Here is a 13491-nt window from a genome sequence, read left to right on the forward strand (position 1 = left end):
ACTCCTGTAATCATCTGTTTAAGACACAGTTATTCTGAAAAGATCTCTAAGGATCTCTTAAAGATTTTTTTTCTTTTTGAGATAGAGTTTCACTCTGGCACCCAGGCTGGAGGGTAGTGGCACAATCTTGGCTCACTGCAACCTCTGCCTCCTGGGTACAAGCAATTCTTCTGCCTCCTGAGTAGTTGGGACTACAGGCGCCCAGCCACCATGACCAGCTAACTTTTTGTCTTTTTAATAGAGATGGGGTTTCACCATGTTGACCAGGCTGATCTCAAACGCCTGACCTCAGGTGATCCACCTGCCTCACCCTCTTAAAGTGCTGGGATTATAGGTGTAAGCCACCATGCCAGCCATCTCATATATTTTTAAAACCTTTGTATAACTTGATGAATGTGCATATAGAATGACTTACAAAATGTGAGGAAAAAAATCATCTTCCATTATGTTTCTAAGCCCTTGTATAAGAAAGGAAGTATTAGGTAATATTGTTTCATCAAACAGGATAATTGGCATAAACAAAAGTAATTCCCTTTTTTGGTTAAAAATTCTTCCAGTTTCCCCCAAATTGCTTTTTTAATATTCAAAGACATTCCTGGAAGTAGAAATAAAAAAGCCCTGCTTGAAATTTCAAAGCCACTTCCTCATCATTCATATCCAGATGCAAAGACCACTTCCTCTTTTAAGCCACATGGCTATTTTTAAAATAACAGCTCTGGACCACTTGTGAGTATCGTAATTAGTGTGAGATTGATTTCTAGGTTTGGAGTTGAAGCTTCAGAGTCCTGGAAACTAGATTTAATCCTGGCTGTTTATTAGGCATGTGAACCTGAGTCAGTGGCTGAAAGAGTAGCTGCCGTTAGCATCGTCATAGCCATCCCTAATGTTTTGTAACAGTGATCATGGTTTTGTTTGTCACTGATATGTCTCTTAATCAGATTTTGAAATTGAGAAAAATGCTTGACATATCGACAGTGCCTCCATTTCTCTGCTCTCATCATTTGAGGCCACAAGTGTAAAAGGTTTTCTCCCCTTGACTTGAGCTGTGATGTTCTCCATTAACATGGAGAAAGGCCAGTTGCCTGTACAATGTGCCTTTATATTTTGCCTGGCTGCAGTCCCCTTTGAGAGGAGATTGCTGGAAAGCTTGGCACCTTCAGCCACAGCCGCCTCTGCTGAACTGTTCCGTGGGTGTTGTGGCCTGGTGTCAGGTACACAGTGACTGTTTGGAGGAAGTGGGTATGTACAGTGTAAGGCTGGCCTCTCCGGAGCCTCACTGAGTCTCCACACCTTCCCTAGGAAGCATGGAGGAGCTTGGCACTGGGGGTCCACTGGTTTTGCATTCCCACCAGTGGTGTATGAGCATTCCACTTTCTCCATGTCCTTACCAATGCTTGTTTCTGTCTTTCACTGTGACTTTAGCCATCCTAGTGGATGTGAATTGGCATCTCATAGTTCTGATTTGTATTTCCCTAGTGACAGTGATGTTGAGCTTGTTCCCTAATTGAGAATTAGTTGGAGAATGTTCTGGAAAGCACTTCCTGTAAGTTGGTTCCAGTTATATTGGGCCACTCTTCTCTTAGACTTTGATATTTTTCCGATGAAACCTTTTAACTTTTATACTGAACATGGCATTGTCTAAATATAGGAGCAGATCTGCAGAGGGGGCCAAGAATTACTTGGAACATGAGGAGTTAACTGTGAGGCAGCTCCTGCTGTGCCTAAGGGAAGGGAACCAGAAGGTGGAGAGACTTGAAATTGCACTCAAGGAGGCCAAAGAAAGGTATGAAACAGGTTAACTTGAAATACGCATTTTTTTAAAAAACAGCTTTATGGACATATAATTAAGATACCATACAGTTTACCGATTTAAAGTGTACATCTCAGTGTTTTCTAGAATACTCACAGGATTGTGCAGCCATTGTTGTTAAAATATAATTTCAGAACATTTTCCCCCAAATAGTACTCACTACCTGCTCCTCTAAGCAGTGTGCTTTCTGTCTCTATAGACTTGGCCATTCAGGACATTTCATATAAATGGAATTATACAGTCTGTGGTCTGGTCTAACTGGCTTCTTACACTTAGCCTAATGCTTTTGAGGTTTATTTACAATGTAGCATGTATCAATACTTCCTTTTCCTTGCTGAATACTCTTCCGTTGTCTATATATATCACATTTTGTTTATTCATTCGTCAGTTGATAAATATTAGGGTTGTTGCCTAATGTTTATAATAGGCAACAATAGGTAAATATTGTTGGCAATATTTAAATAATAGGCAACATATATTGGCAATATATACTGTTGGCAATATTTAAATAATAAGCAACAATAGGTAAATATTGTTTGTTTGTTTTTTTACCTATCATGAACAATGCTGCTATGAACACCGCATACAAGTTTTTACTTGGATGTACGTTTTTAATTCGCTGGGGTATATTGCTATGGGTGGAATTGCTGGGTCATATGGTGCCTCTGCTTCATATTCTAAGGAACCTCCAAATTGTCTTCCCAAGCAGCGGTGCAATTTTGCATTCCCACCAGCAGTGTACGAGCATCCCACTTTCTCCACGTCCATACCAATGCTTGCTTCTTACTGTCTTTCACTCTGACTTGAGCCATCCTCGTGGATGTGAATTGGTATTTTATAGTTCTGACCTATATTTCCCTAGTGACGGTGATGTTGAGCATCTTTTCGTGTTGACCGTTTGTTTGCTTTAGAGAAAAGTCTATTCAGATCCTTGGCCGATTTTTAAAAATTGGGTTGTCTTTTTACGTTGACTTATACGAATCCATTTTACATTCTGGATACAAGTCCCTTATTAAACATCCGATCTGCAACTGTTTTCTCCCATTCTATGGAGTGTCTTTTCACTTGATGGTATCATTTGCAGCACTTTTGTTCTATTTTGATGTAATACAGTTTATCTCCTTTTTCTTTTGTCACCTATGCTTTTGATGTCCCTTCTGAGAAACCATTGCCTAACCCAAGGTCACAAAGATTTATTCCTTTGTTTTCTCTTAAGAATTTTGTACTTTTATCTGTGACGTTTAAGTCTGTGGTCCGTTCTGAGTTTGTTTCCATGTATGCTGTGATACAGAAGTCAAACTTCATTAGACTCTCAATTCTGTTTCATTGATCTATGTCTGTTCTTATGCCAGTACTACAGTGTTTTGATAGTAAGTTTTTACTATAGCTTGGTAGTAAGTTTTGAAATCAGGAAGTGCATTAGTTCGTTTTCATACTGCTGTAAAGAACTCCCTGAGACTGGGTAATTTGTAAAGAAAGAGGTTTAATTGACTTACAGTTCAGCATGGCTGGGGAGGCCTTGGGAAACTTACAATCATGGCGGAGGGCAATAGGAGAAGCAAGGCACCGTCTTCACAAGGTGGCAGGAAGGAGAGGTGCTGATCAGATCTCATGAGAACTCACTCACTGTCACGAGAACAGCATGGGGGAAACTGCCCCTATGATTCAGTTACCTCCACCTGGTCTCTCCCTTGACACGTGGGGATTATGGGGATTACAATTCAAGATGAGATTTGGCTGGGGGCACAAAGCCCAACCATATCAGAAAGAGTGTGCCTTCCAAATTTGTTCTTGTTTTTAAAGACTGCTGTCTATTTTGGGTTCTTCGCTGTTACATTTGAATTTTAGGATCAGCTTGTTAATTTCTGAAAAAAACCTGCTTGGATCTTACTAGGGATAGCATTATATCACCAAATCATTTGGAGAATTGCCATCTTCAGGATTATGTCATCTGCAGAGATAGTCTTGCTCCTTCTTTTCCAGTCTGAATGCATTTTCTTTCTTTTTCTTGCCTGATTATCCTGTCCAAAAAAAAAAAGGAGTTAAATAGAAATGGAGAGAGCAGGCATCCTTGTCTTGTTCCTGATCTTAGGGGGAAAGCTAAGGCCCCACCTTTGTCATCATTTGCAGAGGTTCCTAGTGTCACTCATTCCTGAGCGTCCTGGAGTTCCCGCAGTGTGAATCTGGTTGCTTCTTGGCTCTCCTTACAGTTGGCTTAAAGGTAGGCCTTCTTGGGCTGGTAAAGCCCCACTTAGACCTATGCTTCCATATTTTCCTGCTGTTATTTCCTCTCCCTTTTTCTTTGTTCCTGTAAGCACATAGCTTTTTGAAAGCCATTCTAGTAGAGTTTAGGCTGGGAAAAAAATTCTATGCATATATTCAACCCACTGTCTTTAACCATAGTCTCTATTGTTTTGTTTGCATTGGGATGGCTTTCCTGTGGTTATGATTTGGTGTAAGAATGGTGTTACAGTTTTTTGTTGTTGTTTATTCAGTGACTTTTAAACTTAGATATGTCCTAAAAGGAAAAGTCTTCCTTCTCTACTGAATTCTTAAAAATGAGATACCATGTTCATGGAACACACACACATCCACATGTATACACACACAAAAACAATTTCAAAAACATTTCTGCATAGTACAATTACATGAAAATAGATGGTGTTCAAGGTAAGTTATACTTGCCTTTTACCTCTGTGTGTATTCATCTGTGAAATCAATTCTAGCCAATTTTAGGATGAAAAATAAAACTAATGCTAATATAGTGAATGTGTAGAGATTTTGAAAACCCCTGATCCTTTATCCAAATTGTAAACAGTGTTCTTTTTACTGCTTCTGTAATTGCTATTTTTCTTCAAGCCAAAGAGAAAGTAACTTTTCTACATTCTGTGATTTTTCAGAATTTCAGATTTTGAAAAGAAAGCGAGTAATCGTTCTGAGGTTGAAACCCAGACAGATGGGAGCACAGAGAAAGAGAATGAGGAAGAGAAAGGCGCAGAGACTGTGAGTACTGAGATCCCACAGCCACTGTCACACCCCCACACATGAGAGTAGTCCAGCCACCAAATTCCAATCTTATGATGTGTTACTGGCTTTAGACATAGAGAAATTGTGTTGATGTTGAACATTACCTATTCCTTTTATATTTCCTTGTCCTGGTCTGAATTTCATTCTGTGTCAATTGTAGCAAGACGTATTTCTATCAATATTCTGCAAAACCATTTGCTATGTCTTTTCTTGACTGATTTCTTCTTCTAAGTCCTTAAATGAACAAGCCTACTGTATGAAAAAGGAATTTTCTCTACTTGATAATAAGATCATTTGAGGATATGACTCAGAAACTTGAGGTAGAATGGAAAGATTTTGGTTCTATCCCATTACTGGTTTGAATAAAGTAGTTTGAAAGAAAAACGTTCAGTTTTGTCTTTTTTTTTGAGACGGAGTTTCGCTCTTGTTACCCAGGCTGGAGTGCAATGGCGTGATCTTGGCTCACCACAACCTCCGCCTCCTGGGTTCAGGCAATTCTTCTGCCTCAGCCTCCTGAGTAGCTGGGATTATAGGCACACGCCTCCGTGCCCAGCTAATTTTTTGTATTTTTAGGACAAGACGGGGTTTCACCATGTTGACCAGGATGGTCTCGATCTCTTGACCTCGTGATCCACTCGCCTCGGCCTCCCCAGTTTTGTCTTTTTCAGTATTGTCTGGTAATTTAGAGAGGCGCCTTTGAGTCTGCAGAGAGTCTTAAGCTTAGCAAAGATACTGAAGCTCTGAAGGTTTAATAGCCATAGGAGCCCACAGGAAAGGTGTTTACATAAAATATTCACTTTAGGTAATTAATTTATTCAACAAATATATATATTGAATGCCTACTGTATGCAAGGAGATTGAAACTCTACTGTTGAGAGAATAAAGAACATTTAGAAAACAGATGAAGAGACCACCAGTGAAAAATAGTACCCTGTTGACTAAAACTCATTCAACAGCCAGTAGTAGGGAAATATGGTCTTTCAAGACATCACAAACTCATTCACAAAAATTATAGAGGGCCGGATGTGGTGGCTCACGCCTGTAATCCCAGCGCTTTGGGAGGCCGAGGCGGGCAGATCACAAGGTTAAGAGATCAAGACCATCCTGGACAACATAGTGAAACCCCATCTCTACTAAAAATATAAAAACTAGCTTGGTGTGGTAACACGCACCTGTAGTCCCAGCTACACAGGAGGCTGAGGCAGGAGAATTGCTTGAACCCGGGAGGTGGAGGTTGCAATGAGCCAAGATCGCACCACTGTACTCCAGCCTGGTGACAGAGTGACACTCTGTCTCAAAAAAAAAATTATATAGCTGCCAGGAAAAAGGTTATACAACAGAAGTAGTTGAGTAAACTAGAAACATACACTGGGAAGGGAGCATGGGAGCAAGTTGTTAGCTGGGCAGATAAGACTGTGCTTTGACACTTCTGTGGTCTGTGATCTCTGAACCTGGAGTAAGGTTAATTTTAATAGTGATAAACTCATTATCACAAGTGCACCCAAATTGATTAGTTCATGCTTTGTTAGCAAACCCAAATACCAAGTATCTAAAACACTCTTTTCTTATCAGATATTTGGAGTATTGTCAAAGTTGAATCTCATCATCCAGTCTTAACTGGCTACTAATGATTCAGACTGTTTTCTCCCAAAGAGGGTTGTTTAATCTCTGATGATAATTGTATACATACGTTTGGGATTTCCCCATATGATAGGTTGGAAGTGAAGTAGAGGCACTGAACCTTCAGGTGACATCCCTGTTTAAGGAGCTTCAAGAGGCTCATACAAAACTCAGTGAAGCTGAACTAATGAAGAAGAGACTTCAAGAAAAGTAAGAATGCAAGAATTTCATCCCCCTTTGAATACATTTTTACAAAGTATACTACTATAGAAAAACATCATTTTTTTTTTACTATATTATGGCTAAAAGAAAAATAGAGACCTAATTAAAATATGAATTCAGGAAATATTAATGTTCCACTTAAATAACTGTAATATGGGGGAGTGGGGACTGGAGAACTTTAATTCTGCCATTTAGGGGCGTTTGTTTAATGATCCTAAGTGAGAGCTCTACAGAGCTGTGAGCTAGGTTTCCTGCTACCGACTTAAGCTGATGACATTGATGTGAACGAGCATAAAGAAAGACGAAAAGAACATAAAGATCTTGAGTGACACTTACTTGGAAAAAAATCAATTTCAATTTGTTATTTCAACCAATTATTTCAGGCTAACGTGTAGATTGAGAATTTGGCATTTGCTTGTTTTCTCTTGATGTAAGAAGTTACCCAAAACTTAGCAAACCTGATTCGATGTTGTTCCATTGGATTCATTGGCTAACATGCTTGTAGCACAATATGGAGGTGTATGTGTTTTCTTGAGGTTATGATTCCCAACACTCTGTAGTGTTATGGTAACGTGATACAATATGGCAGCTACAACTTAGGACTCTGGACTAACAGACCTAGATTTGACATTTAGGTCTGCGAGTTATTTGTGTTGGGCAAGGTATTTATTTCACTTCTCTGAGCCTGTCTTGTCATTTGTAAATTGTGCGTTATAATTTCTTCTGTATATATTGTGTTAAATGATATGTCTTATGCACTTGGCATTAATGCTTTGTGCATAGCTGTCATTTATCTGTATTATATTGAATTTCTCTTTCTGATCTTTAAGAAGACTTAGGGGAGCTTCCTTTTTCCCTTATTGAATCTTTGTCAGAAACTGAAGTCTTTGCAATTGACAGAACCTGTAACTTTTTAAAATATAAAAGATATCCATGCATCACTGCATGAGAAGCGCCTTTAGCTAATTACTACTGTGGTCTGCATTTAAATAATAAAAATGTATCTGTATGACCAGTTAAAATAATTATTCAACGAGGACAGTACTGGATGTGACTTAGATCTGTACTTTTTTATGTTTAGGCGAAAGGTTTCAGAAATATGGCCATGTCTAGTAAAGAAGCAAGGAGGATTATGTAAAACTCTACAGCCCTAAAACTGTTTGTGTTGCACCTAACTCTGGGATTTGTTTAAAAGCCACTGAGATGTAAAGGAGTATTGTTTATCCTCATGAAACCTTGACCTTTCTTAGGTGTCAAGCTCTGGAAAGGAAAAATTCTGCAACTCCATCAGAATTGAATGAAAAGCAAGAGCTTGTTTATCATAACAAAAAGTTAGAGCTGCAAGTGGAAAGCATGCTATCAGAAATCAAAATGGAGCAGGCTAAAACAGAGGAAGAAAAGTGAGTGTGTGTGTGTTGGAAGGGGAGGGGCGGCCGCTGGGCAGAGGAGAGAGAGTCGCCTTTTTATACAGTTTGTAATTCAGATTTGAGAATAAATTTTTTAAAAATTCCTTTTCACTTATCTGAAGGAGTCCTAGGAGACTTCTCAGATGGGAAAAAGTTTAAAAGTTTTGTCATAATAAAATTATGCTGACTGTTTGCATTCCGTCTTGATTTTTCAGAAAAGTTTTTTTTGAGAGTAAGAAATGCTAGTAGGTGGTGGGATGATAAAGGTAGGTGAGGAGATTTTTCCACTTGAGTGTTCAGAAGGTTGGGAGGCAAGACTAAGTTTCTATGATATTTTCCCCAAGGTTCCATGTTTTAATGTCTTTTTTAATAGGTCCAAATTAGCCATGCTACAATTGACACACAACAAGCTCCTTCAAGAACACAATAAGGCATTGAAAACAATTGAGGAACTAACAAGAAAAGAGGTATTCACAGAAAAAATTTACTTTCATCGCCTAGTAATGAATAGAAACTGTTGAACGTTTTGTATATAAAATAGTTGCATGAATCCTTCCCTAAGTCTGGTTTTAAAGGTTTCATGTTTCTTCTTTTCCACTGACTTCAGGAAGAGGTGGAAAAATAACAGTATCAACAAGTCACAGCCTTATCAAGATTGGACAATCTTGTTATTGTATCCCTGATTTTAGGGTTACCTTCTTTTTTTAGGAATTCGTTATTTGCAAGTCACAACTTAAATATAACTTTCTGAATAAGTTAGCATTGTTAATTAACAGACTGGTTAGAGCTGGTACATTTCTTTTCTTCGTAGAGACAGGTCTCACTATGTTGCCCAGGCTTGTCTTGAACTCCTGGGCTCAAATGATCCTCCCACTTTAGCCTCCCAGAGTGCTGAGATTCCAGGCATAAGCCACCACACCCTGCCAGAGCTGATAATTAAAAATTATAAATAAACCTTTTTCTAATATTTTACTAAAATAGGCAAAATTATTTCAAAACCATTTCTAGAATAAATGTGTCTTTTTCAGTCAGAAACAGTGGACAGGTCAGTGCTGAAGGAACTGAGTGAAAAACTGGAACTGGCAGAGAAGGCTCTGGCTTCCAAACAGCTTCAAATGGATGAGATGAAGCAAACAATTGCAAAGCAGGAGGAGGACCTGGAAACCATGAGCATCCTCAGGGCTCAGGTGAGGCACCTTCCAGAACCATAGCTGAGCAAGGCCAGCCCTGACTGTATTCTCCCGTTGGAAAGTGATGGTGTTTAGAATATTCTATTTTTGTTTCACCTGTGAATGTTTTAAAACTTTAAAATGGAAACGTGGAAAGTGCTCAGTGGATCTTATCTGTTCTACATTTAATAGGTAGTTGGATTCTTTCCATTTGTGGCATTATGATTAATGTTGCTATGACATTCCTGTGCTTGTTTCTCTGTTCACATGTGGATATTGTATATTTATGTTGGGTACACACCTCGGAGTGGAGTCGCTGGATCACAGGCTCTGCATGTTACTCACTTTTAACAGGTAATGTTAAACAGTTTTCCAAGGTTGTTAGACCAATTTTCACTCCCATCAACAGGGGCTTCCGGCAGCTCTACATTTTATCAACACTTCTATTTTCAGTTGTTTTCCTTTAACCACTCTAGAGGGTATGTAGTGGTATCTCATTTAATGTGCATTTCCCTGATGACTAATGGGAATGAGCACTTCTTCAAGTGTTTTTGGGCCTTTGAGGTACCCTCTTTTGTGAAGTGCCTGGTCAAGTCTGCCCATTTTTCTTTTGGTTCGGTTTGCCTGGCTTTTTTTTTTTTTTTTTTTTTTGAGACAGAGTCTTGCTCTGTCACCAACACTGGAGTGCAGTGGTGCAATCTCGACTCACTGCAACCTCCACCTCCTGGGTTCAGGCGATTGTCCTACCTCAGCCTCCCATGTAGCAGGGACTATAGGCATGTGCCACCACGCCCAGCTAATTTATGTATTTTTAGTAGAGACAGGGTTTTGCCATGTTGGCCAGGCTGGTCTCAAACTCCTGACCTCAGGTGACCCGCCTGCCTCGGCCGATGATTATCCTTTTAAATGTAGCTTAAGACCGGCCTTCATAAATATACCTGGCAGAATGAATAAGCCATTTACTATATTAAGTTGATCCTGAATTGTTTATTATCTAAAAGTCCAGATAATTTTGCTGAACTAATGGTACCTACAGTATTTAAGCCACCTACATCAGTGTAGTTGCAGGATTTGTGTTGTTTAAAGCACACACATAAACACAGCTTGTATCTACTATTGGAATGTACCTGGAAAGTCATGGTCATTATACTGTTTTCTAGCAGGAATATGTATCTATGATTCACAAGGGCTATGGAAGGATACAGCACCACCTACTCACCACATAAACAGGTGCACAGTAGAGAATCCACAGTCTTCTAGGTACTCACTTCTATATCTTTTTTTCCTCTAACAGATGGAAGTTTACTGTTCTGATTTTCATGCTGAAAGAGCAGCGAGAGAGAAAATTCATGAGGAAAAGGAGCAACTGGCATTGCAGCTGGCAGTTCTGCTGAAAGAGAATGATGTTTTTGAAGATGGAGGCAGGTAAGGAAAAAGAGACAGGAGGACCCAGAGCTCACATCAGCATTAGCTGTAGAAGAGGGTGCCTGCTCAAAGACGCTTCTGATTTGAACTATAAGAACAGTTCTGTGTGGGTTGAGCCCTCAATGACCTGTGTTCACGCCACTACACTCTAGCCTGGATGACAGAGCGAGACCCCTTCTGAAAAATAAATAATAGTGACAGTTGCTTCACTTACACTTCACATGATCATGTTCCCAACACTTAGTTTGTCTTAGAGGAAAGCTTGACAGAGACTCTGGGAGCTTGATCAAGCTCTCTGCTTTTAGATAAGCTGAAAAACAGTAACATTACGTGTCCTGGTGACCTCTGTTGCCATCGTCATGGATGAAATATTCATAGCTCTTTAAATTCCTTAATATTCTTTTAAAAAAATACTGCCAAAAATTACTTCTGACTTTTAGAAATTTATTTTGAGAAAGTTTTAAAACACAGCAAAACACAGAGAATAAAATAACAAACTCTAATATGTACTCCATCCTGCAATGACAGTTGCTTTTATTTGCTTCAAGTGTTTTTTTATGAAAGGAGAAAAGGGAGTTGTAGATAAGAGTTGAAGTCTCCTTTGTTCCCCATTCATCGTTGTATTACTTTCTTCCTTTACCTCCTGCTGTGGGGAATTTGGTGGGTAGCTTCCCCATCTGTTTTATACTTTTTACATATTACACACACACCTATATCATATCTCAAAACCAGATAATATTGGTTTCTCTGTGTTTAAGTTGCAAAATGGTCACTATAGGTATTGTCTGCAACCTACTTTACATAATGTTGTGATTTTGAGCTCTATGTTGATATGTGCAGATGTAATGTATTATACTTCATTGCTGTATTTTGATTTATAAACATGCCACTTCTTTCTAATCTGTTTCCTGTTGATGACAGTTTGGTTATTTCCTGATGTTTTTAACCATAATTATTTACTTTCATAGCTTAGTCTCCTAGTACCAGTAGTATTTAAAACTAACATTACTCTGATTTTTTATGAACCTTGGGGGTATAGTTTGACTCTTTTTCTCCCCTGCTTCTGTTGACTGTCTGCTTAATGTTGTCACATTTCAGGGTTGTAGAACGTCATATGTAGTGTTGCTTTTCATCCCAGCAGGCAGTCCTTGATGGAGATGCAGAGCCGTCATGGGGCGAGAACAAGTGATGCTGACCAGCAGGCTTACCTCGTTCAGAGAGGTGAGTCCCATGTGATCCTGGATTTTCAGGAAATAGCAACCCTATGAGAAAGATGCTTGAAGAAAAAATCCACTTCATTCTATACAATAGATTCCAAATCAAGGCACCAAAAATGTAGCACCCGTCAGTCTCATTCCCATAGTACTTCCATCTCCATCCATTACCCACCTAATCCAGACTAGATTCAGACTCTTCACCCTGCCAGAGACTGCCTGACACAGCCACAGTTTTTCTTTTTTTTTCCTTTGAGACGGAGTTTCGCTCTTGTTACCCAGGCTGGAGTGCAATGGCACGATCTCGGCCTCCTGGGTTCGGGCAATTCTCCTGCCTCAGCCTCCTGAGTAGCTGGGATTACAGGCACGCCCCACCATGCCCAGCTAATTTTTTGTATTTTTAGTAGAGACAGGGTTTCACCATGTTGACCAGGATGGTCTCGATCTCTCGACCTCATGATCCACCCGCCTCGGCCTCCCAAAGTGCTGGGATTACAGGCTTGAGCCACCGCGCCCGGCCTCAAACTTTTTCTTTCTTCCTTTTTTTTTTTTTTTTTAATCGAGACAGAGTCTCACTTTGTTGTCTAGGCTGGAGCACAGTGGCAAGATCTCATTTCACTACAACTTCCACTCCCAGGTTCAAGTGATTCTCTGTCCTCAGCCTCCCAAGTGGCTGGAATTACAGGTGTGCACCACCATGCTCAGTTAATTTTTGTATTTTTAAAAGAGATAGGGTTTCATCATGTTGGTCGGGATAGTCTTGAACTCCTGACCTCAAGTGATCCGCATGCCTCTGCCTCCCAAAGTACCGGGATTACAGGTGAGCCACTGTGTGCAGCCTGCAGCCACACTTTTAAGCCATATCTTACTGTGTTCTCTTACAGATAATAGCCAGACTGATTCATCCCCTTGAACTTGTCCTAAGCCTGTGCTTGCAAGTATTTTGTTATGCAGTGCCCTTCACATAGACGCCCTTTTCTTATACATATTCCTGTCTTCCTCCAGTCTCTCTCCAGTGACCTCTTACCCCATCTTTACAACCTATTTCAAACTCCGTCTCCATAAACTGTTTGCACTTTGAACTTCCAAAGTACTTTATTCCTGTATGTTAGTATCTATCTGCTGTTTTATAGGTGTTTATGTGTTCTAGGTAGATATTTTTATTTCTATTTTTATTTTGAGACAGGGTCCCACTCTGTTGCCCAGCCTGAAGTGCAGTGGCGTGTTCACAGATCACTGCAACCTCTACCTCCCAGGTTCAAGTGATTCTCCTGGCTCAGCCTTCTGAGTAGCTGGAACTACAAGGGCATGCCACCATGCCTGGATAATTTTTGTATTTTTAGTAGAGACAGGGTTTTACCATGTTGGCCAGGCCAGAAGTCTCTAACTCCTGACCCCAGGTGATCTGCCAACCTTGGCCTCCCAAAGTGGTGGGTTATGGGCATGAGCCACTGTGTGTGGCCTAAGTACTTTATTCAATGATGCGCTCCCTTGGACAGTATTTTCACCCACTACCTGGTGTTAGTAATAATGTCACCATGTATTGAGCATTTACTATGTGTGGGCACTGTGCTGATCTCACTTTGTACATTTTGTCT

The 13491-nt window shown here is 39.9% G+C and overlaps 2 protein-coding genes across 4 annotated transcripts in view; one reads left to right on the forward strand and one right to left on the reverse strand.

The window, feature by feature from the left end:
- CCDC3 (coiled-coil domain containing 3) overlaps positions 1–13491 on the reverse strand; it is a 207871-nt gene that overhangs the window by 173768 nt on the left and 20612 nt on the right. The window contains exon 3 of the mRNA XM_078329480.1: positions 10474–10576. The gene's annotated coding sequence lies outside the window, so the exon portion shown is untranslated. The remainder of the gene's footprint in view (positions 1–10473; positions 10577–13491) is intronic.
- Positions 1–13491, forward strand: part of OPTN (optineurin) — a 30674-nt gene that overhangs the window by 14273 nt on the left and 2910 nt on the right. Inside the window, exons 6-13 of one of the 3 annotated variants that reach the window (XM_008999942.5) lie at positions 1649–1783; positions 4711–4813; positions 6552–6667; positions 7930–8079; positions 8459–8552; positions 9114–9272; positions 10549–10679; positions 11800–11900. In XM_008999942.5, coding sequence (XP_008998190.1) covers positions 1649–1783; positions 4711–4813; positions 6552–6667; positions 7930–8079; positions 8459–8552; positions 9114–9272; positions 10549–10679; positions 11800–11900 — 989 coding nt within the window. The remainder of the gene's footprint in view (positions 1–1648; positions 1784–4710; positions 4814–6551; positions 6668–7929; positions 8080–8458; positions 8553–9113; positions 9273–10548; positions 10680–11799; positions 11901–13491) is intronic. The other 2 variants (XM_008999943.5, XM_002750043.6) reach the window with 2 other exon arrangements.

Source organism: Callithrix jacchus, chromosome 7, assembly GCF_049354715.1.
Source record: "Callithrix jacchus isolate 240 chromosome 7, calJac240_pri, whole genome shotgun sequence".
NCBI classification, from domain to species: domain Eukaryota; kingdom Metazoa; phylum Chordata; class Mammalia; order Primates; family Cebidae; genus Callithrix; species Callithrix jacchus.